At 43.8% G+C, this 12,916-nt stretch overlaps 1 protein-coding gene and 1 pseudogene across 1 annotated transcript; one reads left to right on the top strand and one right to left on the bottom strand.

The window, feature by feature from the left end:
• The first annotated feature begins 6,966 nt into the window (after positions 1–6,966).
• On the top strand, positions 6,967–7,500 carry LOC119360246 (putative serine/threonine-protein kinase-like protein CCR3). Its single transcript, XM_037625968.1, has one exon. It carries the CDS (start codon positions 6,967–6,969, stop codon positions 7,498–7,500), a length of 534 nt encoding a protein of 177 aa, XP_037481865.1.
• Positions 7,501–7,875: 375 nt separating this feature from the next.
• Positions 7,876–12,916, bottom strand: part of LOC119360247 — a 6,092-nt pseudogene continuing 1,051 nt past the window's right edge.

A 12,916-nucleotide genomic window follows, 5' to 3' on the forward strand; every position in this document is an offset into this window, starting at 1 on the left:
GCGACTACTTTATTGTTTAGTGTGTACTTTATTGTTTACTTATATTATGATATTAGAAGTTCATGATTCTTGCAACAGATGAACGGCTTAGCCTGTTTTTGGTCACCTAGAGGCCAGCTGAGCCCTGTGATTTCCCGTACTACTGTACTCGGCGGTTGTAAGGCCTCTCCCAATGCTCGTATGTGGCGATGTCTCTTAACCGTCTATACTAGAACGTGTTGCTTGCCTAAAATATTCTTTCACATAAGTCGATTTGTGCGTTAGCACTAGGCCGAAGACGTGGCTACGGCGGTGTGGGACACCGACAAGGCCTCGGATGGAAGTGACCGAGAGCTCTCTACGATGCGGTCCCATAATAGATTTTTATGTATGTGACACAGAGTCAAAGAGACGTGAGAATGAAATCTCCTCTTAATCTTTGTACCATCTCTCCATTCAAACCAACACATGTGTCATTAAATGTCTCATCATCCACTTAGACTCATGTAATCTAAATAAAAATAAGATCCATTGTGATAAATACTCCAGTAAATCTAAGATAACCCATTTTTCTTAGCACCAAAACCAAGACAACACATAAATTTTCTCTCATGAAAAACATTAAATGATGACTCTTTTATATACTACAATAAGATACAACACACTGGAGGTTTTATATCTAAGAGCATATTTAATAGATATTGATATAGTGTAAGGTATAATGCATTGGGAGTTCCCTTGATTTGAGAAAATGTAAGCTGGTTAATTAAGTCCATACCTAGCTACTTGATCATACAAAATCTGTGTTCTGCTAGCTACCCTGCACTTAATTGTACCCTATATGCAAATAAAATATAGCAGCTAACTGTATAGTGCAACAATACATATAGCTATAAATGGCACATAGCAAATTTTTGGCATCGTTTGGAACTCTGAAGCTTTTTGGCATTCATGCTAGAAATTTAACTGTTTGAAAGTTCCTCGAAATTCATGTAAAAATACATAGCCAGACACTATTTTATTTTATACAATCTAGTGTTGTGTTTTCACCCATGGATCTAATCTGTGCAAACTACATTGGTATGTATGTTGAGATCGAGAGGAATAAGTAAGAGCAAATAATATGGCCGTGAAACTTTAATTATTGATTTAGCTGTAACATATAAAAAAGTATTTTTTTTCTCATGCACCATTTTCCTTTTCTTTTTTCCACCAGGAGAAGTATATCAGCATGGACCTTGAAATTGTGGTTCCAAAGAGTATCGACTTCCATTTATTGAAAACAATTACAAATGGTTTCTCTGAACAACGGAAGCTAGGCAGTGGTGCGTATGGAAAAGTTTACATGGTATGGATAGAAGCATATTCAGCCAAAGTTTTATATTCTCTTTTCTCATAGTGGCTAATCCCAACTTGTGAAACTAATTCAATCAAAAGAAAGCATTGACGCTGAATAAACTTTCTTAAAAATAATAAAGAAAGACTTGAAGGTCTCTGCAAACCCAGCACGAACACTATGCCCATATACCATAATCGACCGTGTGACAGAACAAACAAAAGGACGCTACTCGCCAGAAGTAGCCAGGGACTAGTGATGATAACCGAGCTGCGTGGCAGCATAGTAGTGCGGCAGCTCATCTCCACTGGTCAGGCTGATCATCGCCGGTGCTAGCGTCCTCCGTCCCTGCCCGTCGCTCTTCTTTGTAGGTGGCGGGTGGCTGGACACCAAAGCTACTTGCTTCCTCCCCCTTTGGAAGCGGCGGAACGCATTGTGGGTTGCCGAGATGATCTTGCGGGTGGCCACCACCTTTGGATTCTCTGCCTCCGACTCTGGTGACACTCCGGACGGGTCGATGCAGTGGCATACAGACAAAAGGGCAGGAATGGGGTGGAGGGCGACAACGATCGGCTAGAGAAGGTGGGAATGTGCGGGCTTTGGCGCGGAAACAGTGTTGATGTGGCCAAATGCTCGGTCTTTGGGTGGGCCCGGCTTTTCGTGGTCCGAACTACCGCAAAACACCCCCTAGCTTTGCATTCGGTTTGTGAAAATTTGGATGCGCGGACTTGTCCACAGGCGTATGTGGCACCGCATTGGATGACAAAAATGGTCTGGATGTCTCGATCCGGACATTTGTGGGCGTTCTGAGTGACGCCGTTGGAGGTGTTCTTAGACCCGCGTTGGGCAGTAGACAAAGTATCAACCATTTTAGCTACCTTATCCATGTCTAGACATGTACGTAGACCGCTGGGCCTAAGATCCTGGCTACTTCCATGGCCAGGCCTAGAGTTTCCCACCGTCCAACTGGCTTCTCTCACTAAGCGGGTGAGGAGTGCTGCCAGACCAATCCGCCCCAGGGCCACCACCGCGTTGTGGGAGAGAAACAGCCCAGCCACCACCATCGACCGACCAAGCGAAGGTAATGGCATTTATGTCACGAACTTGTGAAAAGACACATGCCGGGCTTTATATATTGAATAACACTTTGTGCCTTCTCTGTCTTACAGCAAACATGAGTACCATTTGTACTTTCTATGTGTTACATATAACGTTAGTGTAAACAAAAAAATAAAACATTTATGTGAAATTGTTAACAGGGAGTGCATGAAAATGGAAATAAGATCGCCATAAAGAAGCTTTATACAAATCCAGGACTTGATGATGAGCAATTTGAGGAGTATCACAACCTAGCAATTCTTCGTCACAATAATATTGTGCAGTTAATTGGCTATTGCCATGAAACTAGGCGAGAATACGTACCATACAATGGGAAACTAGTTCTTGCTGAAGAAACAGAGAGGGTGCTTTGTTTCTAGTTTATGAAGAATGGAAGCATTGACAGATGTCTTTTGGGTATGATGCATGGTGCTCTGTTTTGTTTACTAGAAGGTACCGTAGTAAGGATATCCCATACAGGTTTTGATAATGCTCATGGTCTGTTTACTTGTTTCAGATGAATTTAGTGGACATGATTGGCACATCCGCTATTCAATAATCAAGGGGATTTGCCACGGTTTGAAATACCTTCATGAGGAGCTCAATCCTCCTATGTTTCATATGGATTTAAAACCAGTCAATGTATTGCTGGATGGGAATATGGTTCCGAAAATAGCGGATTTTGGTTTATCAAGGCTATTTGGAGAAAAACAAACCCAAATCACATATAGTCAGTTAGGAACACTGTAAGTTTAGTCCTTCTCTTCGTTTTGCATTAGAAGAATTGTATATATACATATGAATGATTGTTTTTTCATGCAGCGGATATTTACTATCAGAATACATAGAGCGGAATGTTATCTCAAACAAGTTCGACATATTCAGTTTGGGTTTCATTATCATAAAGTTTATGACAGGACCTATGGGCTACTCCAAATATGCTAAAATGTCTTCCCAGGAATTCATTGAACTTGTAAGCCTTTAATTAATACTCTGGACATCTTAAGTAGACAGGTAGTAACTGTTTTTTCTAGTATTACTTCTATTATTTATGCTCACATCTATTTGTAGGTATGGGGGAACTGGAGGGATAGGTTACACTCAACGTCAGTGTGTGCGTCAGAGTATTGTTATCAAGTAAAGACATGCCTTGAAATAGCTGTAACTTGTGTGGAGACCGATCGGCACAAAAGGCCAAGTATTGGAGATATTGTTGATAAAATAAATCAGAGAGAATATGATACGGTTATGATAACTTTCAAATGGAGCAAGGTCATGTTTTGTATTCCCTTTGTAAATAATATAAGACATTTTAGATCGAGTGATTTAAAACATCTTATATCTCTACTAGTATTAAAAAAGAGTGTAATAAGGAGTAGTTTCGTAACCTCGACCTCGCAAGAGCACGTCGCTAGCTGATTTTTTCCAATCGATCCCACCTTCCAAATTTTCTCCTATACCCTCCCGCACGCACAAAAGATAGTCAGCCCGAGCAAGCAATCCGCTCCCTTCTCCTCGTGCAAGCCGCTTCTCTCTGCACACTTACCTTCACGGGCGCTAGGGTTCCCTGTGCTCCTGCCGCACAATAGCTCCTCTACCAGACCCTCCTCCTGCCGCTCTACCTAATTGCCGCCCTTGCCCTTCCATTCTGCTCTCCCTCCCTTCATCCCCCGAGCCCCCTCCCCCCTTCTCTCAGTGAGCAAGATCGATTTGCATCAAGAAGGGATCACCACATGTGCATTGATGTTGATGAGTCCAACGAAAGGACAAACTTGGCATTTTCATGCCCAGAGCCGATCTTGGAGCCAACAAGTTCAACAAGGGCATGACCCACGAGCTGGAGGCAAGATCATGGGATTCCCTGAAAAGTTTGAATAGTTTTCAACACTTTCCCCGCCAGCAACCTCTCTACCAGCTTACACCTTCTCGCTAGTCGATCCCTGGTGATGAGAGATCCCAAAGCCCATCGCGTCATTGGAAAAAGATAGGAAGTGGATGGAGGACCTTGCTTGTGCGATTCAGCCACTAGTGTGCCACCTTAGGCCATCTCTAACTCAGTGCCACAGGTCGGACTCACTATCCATCCACGGACGCGCTTGGGTGCATGTGTAGACACGAATGCGTGAGCCTACCATCCAACTGCATGCCCAAAATGTCAACCCGTGGTCCTGTAACATCCCTGTGTGATCCCTGACTAATGATGCCGTGTCATCCTATTTTTTCTAAAGCTTAATCTCTCCTGGGTAAAAAACCTAAGTCAAATTCAAATTCAAATTGCAAGTGAAATTTAAAGTTTCACAAACATAGTAGCAAAATAGTTCATCATTTAGAAAATAATCCGTAACAATTATTTGTTAAGGAAAACAACATCATTGATTTGCTTAAATGGTCTATAGCAATTAGAACAGTGACAAATTAGCATATTTATTTAAATGCTTTTCCATTTATGCAAAAATTCAACAGCTTCAAATAATTTTCCAAACTTTTCTTGGCAGTGCCAAATATTGCAAAGTAATTAAGTGGACTAGTTTCATATTTGACAAAAGTCATTTGTTGGCTGAATAAAATGCAAAACAGTATAGAAAAACAAAACAGAAAAGAAAAGGAAAAAGGCCTAACTACTACGATGCACTTGTAGCCTATTGCTACAGTGCACAGCCTAGCACACCAGGCCCTTGTCTTCCTCCCCTGTTCATCCATGGCGCGCTGGTGATGCTCAAAAGAAAAAAAATCCATGGCGCGCTGGCCTCGCGCGCGACGTTTGTGGCCGCGGATGGCCACGTGCCGGCCATCCCCAGCCTCCCCGGCATCTACAAGGCACCCCGCACCCCCTGACAAACCCTAGTTCCGCTTCCCCCCTCTCCTCGCATCGCCCCTTCTCCACAACACGCTGCTGAAGCACACAGTTGCGAACCACTGTATCCACCAGCCACCTCGAGCTGCCCCACTGTGTCCGGGACGTCCGCCTCCGTATGCTTCATCAACTTCGCGCGACCGTTCTACCCGAGCCGCACCAACGCCGTTGCCCGCATTGTCTTCTTCCTCGGATCGTCGCCGGTGTTTGTCCTCAAATCCGGCCACCCCTGCGCTCCTAATCTTTCGCCGGTCCCCCTTGAGCCTGATAGGCGAGCTTCCCGTCCGAATCCCTCTTTTCATCTCTCGAATCCATGCCCCGAGCTACCTCTGTCACCATGCCCGAGAGCACAGCAGTGCCATTCGTGTCGCCACTGTGGACACCGCAAGCTGAGCTCGCATCTGAACCCACCACCTTGCTCAGCACCTCCCCAGCAACCCAACGCCGTCGCCCGCTGGCTTTGTCGTGCCCTGCATCGTCGGCTTCATCCTCACCCGAGGCCGCCGCCATTGCAGCTCATCGCGGGCGTCACCATAGTCCACCTCCACACCGCCGCCCTCATTTACCAGTGAGGGGCATGCCGGGCCGGGGTTGTTTAAGCTTTGCATATATTCTATCCTATTTGGTTCACAATTACCTCTCTATCACACATATCTGCTACTAATCAATGTATTTTGAATGTCTCCACAATTTTTCCCCAGAGACATCGCGTAGTTGCCAAGGAAGAACACAAAACATGGTGACGGTCTACGCTCAATGAGTTATAGTGCTCGTAAATAATGTCAGATTTAGAAAGTTGTGCTTGGAGAGTTTCTTTAACCGAAACTGTTCTTTGAAAGATGTGTCTCTATATATTGTTACCAGGAGCTGGACGAGGCCAATTTTCATCAATTATTTAAGATTTTAATTTGCATTCGTCTTCCAGACAGCTGAATTATTTCGTATTTAACTAACTGAGTCCTGCCTCCTGCGGGCCATTATGAGGTAAACAAAATGTATGTATCACTCATCATGTTTGTTCAATAACAATTCAAGACATTATCCCGTAATCCTCATATAAACATCAAAGAACATGTCACCTCAGACCATCATCAATGTAGTACATCAATGATGTCCGGAATACAAAATTTAATTGTAAACATATTTAAAATATGTTCCAAGCACCTAATACAGATCCATCATTTCTAAGGTCGCCATAAGCTCTCTATAAGTTTGGGTGTTATTGAAATTCCAAATGTAATAAGTGGCCTCTGTTTCATTCCAACCTATCTGTTGCAAAGGTGCTTTGCTTTTCAAATTCACTTGAATAAGATGCATTATTTGGTAACCAACTATTTTCTCTTCTATGTTGATTTCAAGAATATATATGAAGTGCCAAGTATAGCAAGTATCTTTTCCACTTACTCTCCCAGCGCAAGATAGTTTACAAGAATGATAATTTTTGGCCTGACAATGAGATGAAAAGTAATCTACCTTTGGTAAATCATTGGACGATTGATGAACAACACATGCATGCAACAACAAAAAAAAGGTTGACGAAGACTCATGATCCATGTGTTCCAAAATAGGTACGTCTACCATCGGAAAAAAAAGGTACGTCTATACAAATAGTTGGATGTTTTAGCATGGATGCATGCATAAGCATTATACGGCAAGGCACCAATAATGGGCTTGCCGGGCTGAGGTTGTCTACGAGTACATGGAGAATGGCACGCTGCACGACCTCCTGGGTTCTGATCAGGGCTCCTCCACGCTGTCGCCAGTGACGGTGTCCTGGAAGATGCGCATGGATGTGCTCCTTGGTGTGTCCCGTGCCATCGAGCACCTGCACTATCATGCCCACCCGCCAATCATCCACCGGGACATCAAGTCGGCTAACATCCTTTTCGATGAGAGTTGGGTGCCGCGTGTGGCAGACTTTGGCTTGCCAGTCTCTTGGGACGTGACGAAGGAGAAGGAGGGGATGGAGTTCGTGGCTGCAGGAACATTAGGGTACCTTGACCCTGAGTACTACGCTATATTCCTTCTGAAACCGGCAAGCGACGTGTACAACCTGGGCGTAATGATGCTCGAGGTTCTGACTGGGAAAGAGGCAGTTTTCTATGGGGAAAAGGGAACTACTCATTTGCCATACTTCGCAGTTCCCCTCATCGAGGCTGGTAATCTTGGAGAGTTGTTGGACGGGCAACCATCACCGGAGCCAACACCATGCGAGCTGCAAGCAAGTTTTTAATTTTGAAAACAAAATAATTTTGGAGCCAACACCATGCGAGCTGCAAGCAAGTTTTTAATTCAGAAATTTCGCATATTTCGGATTTCAAATTTAGCTTAATTTTACTGAATTTCTAAAATAATTTAAGTTCATTTGAAAATCTGTTTGAATCTGCATCGAAATTTTGGTGTTGATAGCAGTAGTGGTAAAGAAATTCTCCACCTTTAGAAGCAGATTGTGGATTTATTCGGGGTAGCACTTGCATACGGTCCTTGTTGGCCCAAGAAGTAACTTTTCAGATTTATTCTTGTACACTAAGAGAGAACAGTGCAAGTGGAAACTTTTTGGGCCATACTGCACCACATTATCGCTACTCAAGAAATTCACGCGTCCTAGCTAAGGCATGAACATGGGTGGCCTTCTCACTTTAGTAGCCTGCTCGAAAGCATAGGCCATCTCGATCAGCCTCGGCTCATATCCCTGCAGCCCACCAAAGCATATGCCAAAAGGGACACCCTTCTCGTTGTACCCAGCCGGCACAACGATGCCGGGGTGGCCGCCAATGGCAAGATGGTTGGAAGCATAGTGCTCGGGTGCAACGATCGCGTCCAGTTGGTGCTCCTTCATCAGCTTCTCCAGCCCATTTGCGGAGAGCTCCTTGCAAGCGGATCCGAGCTCTCTCAACATGACCAATGCCGTTTGTATTTTGGGCTAAGATAAGGTTTTGTTGCCCGAAATCTTTTAGCCTCTCCTGTACAAAATGTAAATAAAATATCTAAGAAAGTATATACAGAATAAATGCCATTATCTACCATCTCCTTGTTAGAGTTTTATTGCCTGATGTCCTCTGCAACATGATTCTACACTGTTTGAATATAGAACAAGACTGAAGAGATGGAAGCTAGAATGAGTTTTTTTCGTATGCTTGCCTCTATAGGATGCGCTTTGTTGAACGCTATGATGTCTGCAAGAGAATGGACTGGAGAGTAGGACAAGTCCGCCAAGTACTCGTCTATGCTCAACTTGAACTCCGTCAGCATGGCAGTCCACTCATTGGGAACAATATCTTGACTGTCGGTGGCGATGCCAAGGTTCTCGATCACCATGGCTCCGTGTTTCCTACAACGAAATTAGTAATCAATTCAATGCCATGCATAACTTACAAACTAGTCAGGGAAATTTGAAGTATGATAACCTCATTCTGGCGAGGTGCTGTTTGTACACCCTCATCTGCTTCTCTCCAAATCCTTGAAATAATTCATTGGGGACGCCGATCCTCTCCCCTCTCAGCCCATCCTTCTTCAGGAACTGCAGATATCCTCCGCGAGGGATGTACTTGGATGCTGCTCGAGTGGCCGCGGCATCGAGCTTGTCGTAGCCGACGATGGCGTCATAAGATGTAGCCGAAAAATATTTACATCTAGAATGTGAAACATATATCACTAGATTCATCATAAGATGTAGTTTCACATTATATATTTTTGCTATTGTAGATACAAATATTTTTCTCTACAAACTTGGTCAAAGTTTGCAAAGTTTGACTTCTCAGAAAATCTATAGGCACTACATTGTGGAACGGAGGGAGTATGACTGTGAATGCCCACCCCCTATCCATTGTTCGTAGACATGCTCAACATTTGGGGTGTATGTTTTGACGAACAAAGTTTGAGATGCCCTTAATATCTCTTATTGGGTCTTGTTTGTACAACCCCGCCTCCTACTTATTTCAAGCTCGAATTTGACCATTTAGAAACTTGTTTCAAATGTCAATACAATAGTATGATTTTTTGCGAATTGAGCCTAGCTCAGATTGTTACGTTCTTTGAGGGGAAACCATCACACCAGGGTTCAAGACTTCAAGTTCTAGACTTGACATTGGTGCTCTCATTTTTCTGAATATTTTCGTTTAGTGGGAGGAAACGTTTCCGTCGACTACGAGGTGCATGTTGTGACTTCATCAATCTTAAGATATTAAGTCAGCTCAGTCTTTCCAAGCTGCTCTGTGGGTAGAGTGTTTGTGTATGGATTCTTTGGCGTGGCTGTATGTGTACATACGTGAACACCTTTGATTGTACCGTGTTAAAAAAAAATACCTGGGTCTCCTCTGCCGAATGTATTCTTACGAGCAAGGAAACAAATTTGGTCTTCCCATGTTCCCTCAAAAAAAAAAAGGTCTTCCCATGTCCATTGGAGGCTGCAAAACACGCTTCATCCGGTCCCTATCCTAGCTAGGCAGACACGCGGTTTCCACGGTACTCCCTCCGTTATTTACTCCGCATATTAGAGTTGACTGAAGTCAAACTTTGTAAAGTTTCACCAAATTTATAGAAAATAATATAAATATTTAGCATAATAAATCTATATGATGTGGAAGTACATTCAACAACAAATCTAATGGTATTGATTTGTTATTGTATATGTTAATATTTTTGTCTACAAACTTTGTCAAAGTTTGTAAAGCTTGACTTTGACCAAAACTAATACGTGGAGTAAATAAAAATGGAGGAAGTAGGAACAAGAGATTCCCCAGCACAAGGAAAGAGAAAGCGTAGAAGAGATTGGGGTCAAGTCAACGTCGTTTGGCTCCGTTCTTCTTTTCCCCGCATGCAACGACGCGTTTACGCTGCACCTTCGCTCCATTAAAAGGTAATAAACAAGAGGTGCTGCCGGATGGAGCAAACCATCTCAGCAGAGAAGCAGCGTGGCTTCCATCGAGCAGACTTAGCAGCTGGAGCCTGTCTTCACGGCTCCTGCTAGCTACCCCGTGGATGCTATCACGGAGTCTCAACATTGCCACCTTATGACACAATGGATGACATTAAAAGTCAAGGCGGCTGTTGGCTCTGTTTTACCTAATGAACCTGGCGCAACCTACCACGGCCAGTCGATTCCAGAAGGACATGCTAGGTTGATGGTGGATCAAATAACGGACGGATTTGAGGACCTTGAGCTTGACCACCCTACGGGTGAAGGGGAGATTCGGCTGGGTTCTTCTCTGAAGATTCCATGCCTATGGCGGAAGGAGCTCATCAACCTTCCGAACTGGACGCCTCCGCCTCCTCGTCCTCCTCCTCCGGCGAGTCAGGGCAATCTGCATCCTCCTCCGCCTCCTCCTCCGGCGAGTGATCAGGGCACTCAGCCTCCTTCTCCGGCGCGTGGCGGCATTCCGCCTTCTTCTCCGCCTGCACCGGCGCGCCCGAGCAGCCAGCCTCCTCCTTCTCCGCCTCGTCAACAAGGGCGAATCAAGAGACCCGCCGCCGCTCCGGCTGCTCCGGCGCGTCGTAGTCCTTCTCCTCCGCCTCGTAAGAAAGGAAAGACAGCCGCAGCCGCTTCGTCTGCTCTGGCGTCTAGCAGCACAGCCAGAGCCGGAAGGCAATACAAATTCGGTCCTTCTCTCAAGACTCCAGAGAAGTTACCATACAAGAGGACCGTGGAGGAAAACATGCAGATTGTGCAAGCCGAAGTGAATAACTTCTTTGAAGGGGTGAAAGCAAAGATACATCCACCTCCGGAGGAGAAGATAGATCCGGTAAAAGTGAAGCGTACTCTGGCTGCCCTGAAGAAACCACCAAAGTCTCCGGCGAAAGGCAACTATGAGCGCATTCTTACAAAGTCATTTATGGAAGTGTCACGGTCGGGAGTACTATCAGTGGTCAACAACGAGCTGGGAAAAAAGTTGTCCAGCTCGGCGAACAAGCGAACCAATCGTTCCCCCCGCTCCAGGTGTCTAGCGATATCATCGCTAATGTTCCGGGCGGGATGGTGCCCGATTATAACAATCTTGAAGATTACCTGCCCGACGATGTATATTATGATTTCTTAGAGGTGGACGAACACAAATACGTGTACGGGAAGCCTCTCGTCAAAGATGAAAGATCTCTACCAACGATGATGTTCAGATTCCATGATTGGTACATGAAAACCTGCAGAGAGTCTGAGGGGACGAATATTTTAACGCTGAGAGTTAGAGAGGAGCATGACCTCGTTGGAATTGAACTGTTGAATGTTCCATTTGAGGAGTTCTTCGTGTTTTTCAATCTAAAGGCCCTCGATAAATTAATGATCACTTGGTACTGCCTGTAAGTACAGTACTACTTCTGTCATTAAGTCTCTATATACAGGTCAGCTCTTTCATTGCATGTATTTTTAATTATCCTCACTATATTATGCAGATTGGAGATCGCCGAATTGAAGAAGCGAGAAATCGATGATATTGGGTTCATTAACACAAATCTCATAGATGCATATATGGTTAAATTTCAGACCAAAGATACCGAGGCCAAGCTGCTACAATCATTTGTATTAAATCAAAACAAAGCTAAAATACTCTTCCCTTACGAATTCAAGTGAGTGTTACTGTCTTGTGCATATTCGATTTTCCTTATTAGTCGAGGTTATAGTAATGTAATTGATGAGTTATGCATGCGTGCGTAGGTTCCACTATATTCTCATAGAGATTAAGATTGAGCAGTGACTAGTAACCGTCTTAGACTCGAGACGAAAAGATCCCAAGGAGTATGCGAACATGACTGAACTTCTAGAGAAGTAAGTTAAATGATCATTGTCGCACCATATCGGCAACTTGTTCATTTCCTAATATCAAGTAATTGTTTTCTTTGTCTGGCAGGGTTTGGAAAAAATTCACCTCAAAAACTCCGGAACTCCCGAAGAAGCTGCAATTTAGACACCCAAAAGTAAGTACTATAGTAGCATATTCCACGCATCTCCTAGTGATTCAAGCGCTAGTTTCATCAATACCATTTAGCATGCTTGCTAATTATCAGTTTGATTGACCTCTATTTCTTGTAAAGTGGTTGTGGTAGGAACAAAGGAATGATTACTGTGGATACTATATTTGGGAGTCCATCCGCCACACGACCTGTGAGCAGGGCTACTCTGACAGACAATATGAAGTGCGTAAATAATAATATTCACAATTTTATTTTATTACCATCATTTGTGTTCAGTTTCATTTATTCATATATATGTATTGACCCCCTTCTTCAAATTAGATATTTCGGATGCGGGATAAACTCCTACCACCAGATCGTATGCGAGGAATTGACGGCATTCTTTCTTGACCACGTGATCTCTAAAGACGGAGAATATCATGTGGACCTAATCAGCTCGTTTTTAATTAGGAGTTTATATTGTAAGAGATACTTATATTGTATATATGTAGCCAGTACGTAGCGTCGGATAGATATACGAGAACTTGTTGTTCGACCAATCTCTCAAAGAAGGAGAGGTGGTCGATATCACTTCTCTTTATATGCATATGTTCATGACGATCTTTTGTTTCCTTCATTTGCTTACTAGCTAGCGTGTCTAATCCTCTATATACGTATAATACATAGCGTCGACCAAGCACGGAGATAAGAGATGACACTTCTCTTTATAAATTAGCTAGCAAACACAATATATGAAACACCTAAAT

This window comes from Triticum dicoccoides, chromosome 2B (genome assembly GCF_002162155.2).
Source record: "Triticum dicoccoides isolate Atlit2015 ecotype Zavitan chromosome 2B, WEW_v2.0, whole genome shotgun sequence".
Lineage (NCBI taxonomy): Eukaryota > Viridiplantae > Streptophyta > Magnoliopsida > Poales > Poaceae > Triticum > Triticum dicoccoides.

What these genes read in the sequence shown, in the direction of transcription:
- LOC119360246 (XM_037625968.1), top strand. Translation starts at nt 6,967, where the DNA reads ATGGAGAATGGCACGCTGCACGACCTCCTGGGTTCTGATCAGGGCTCC.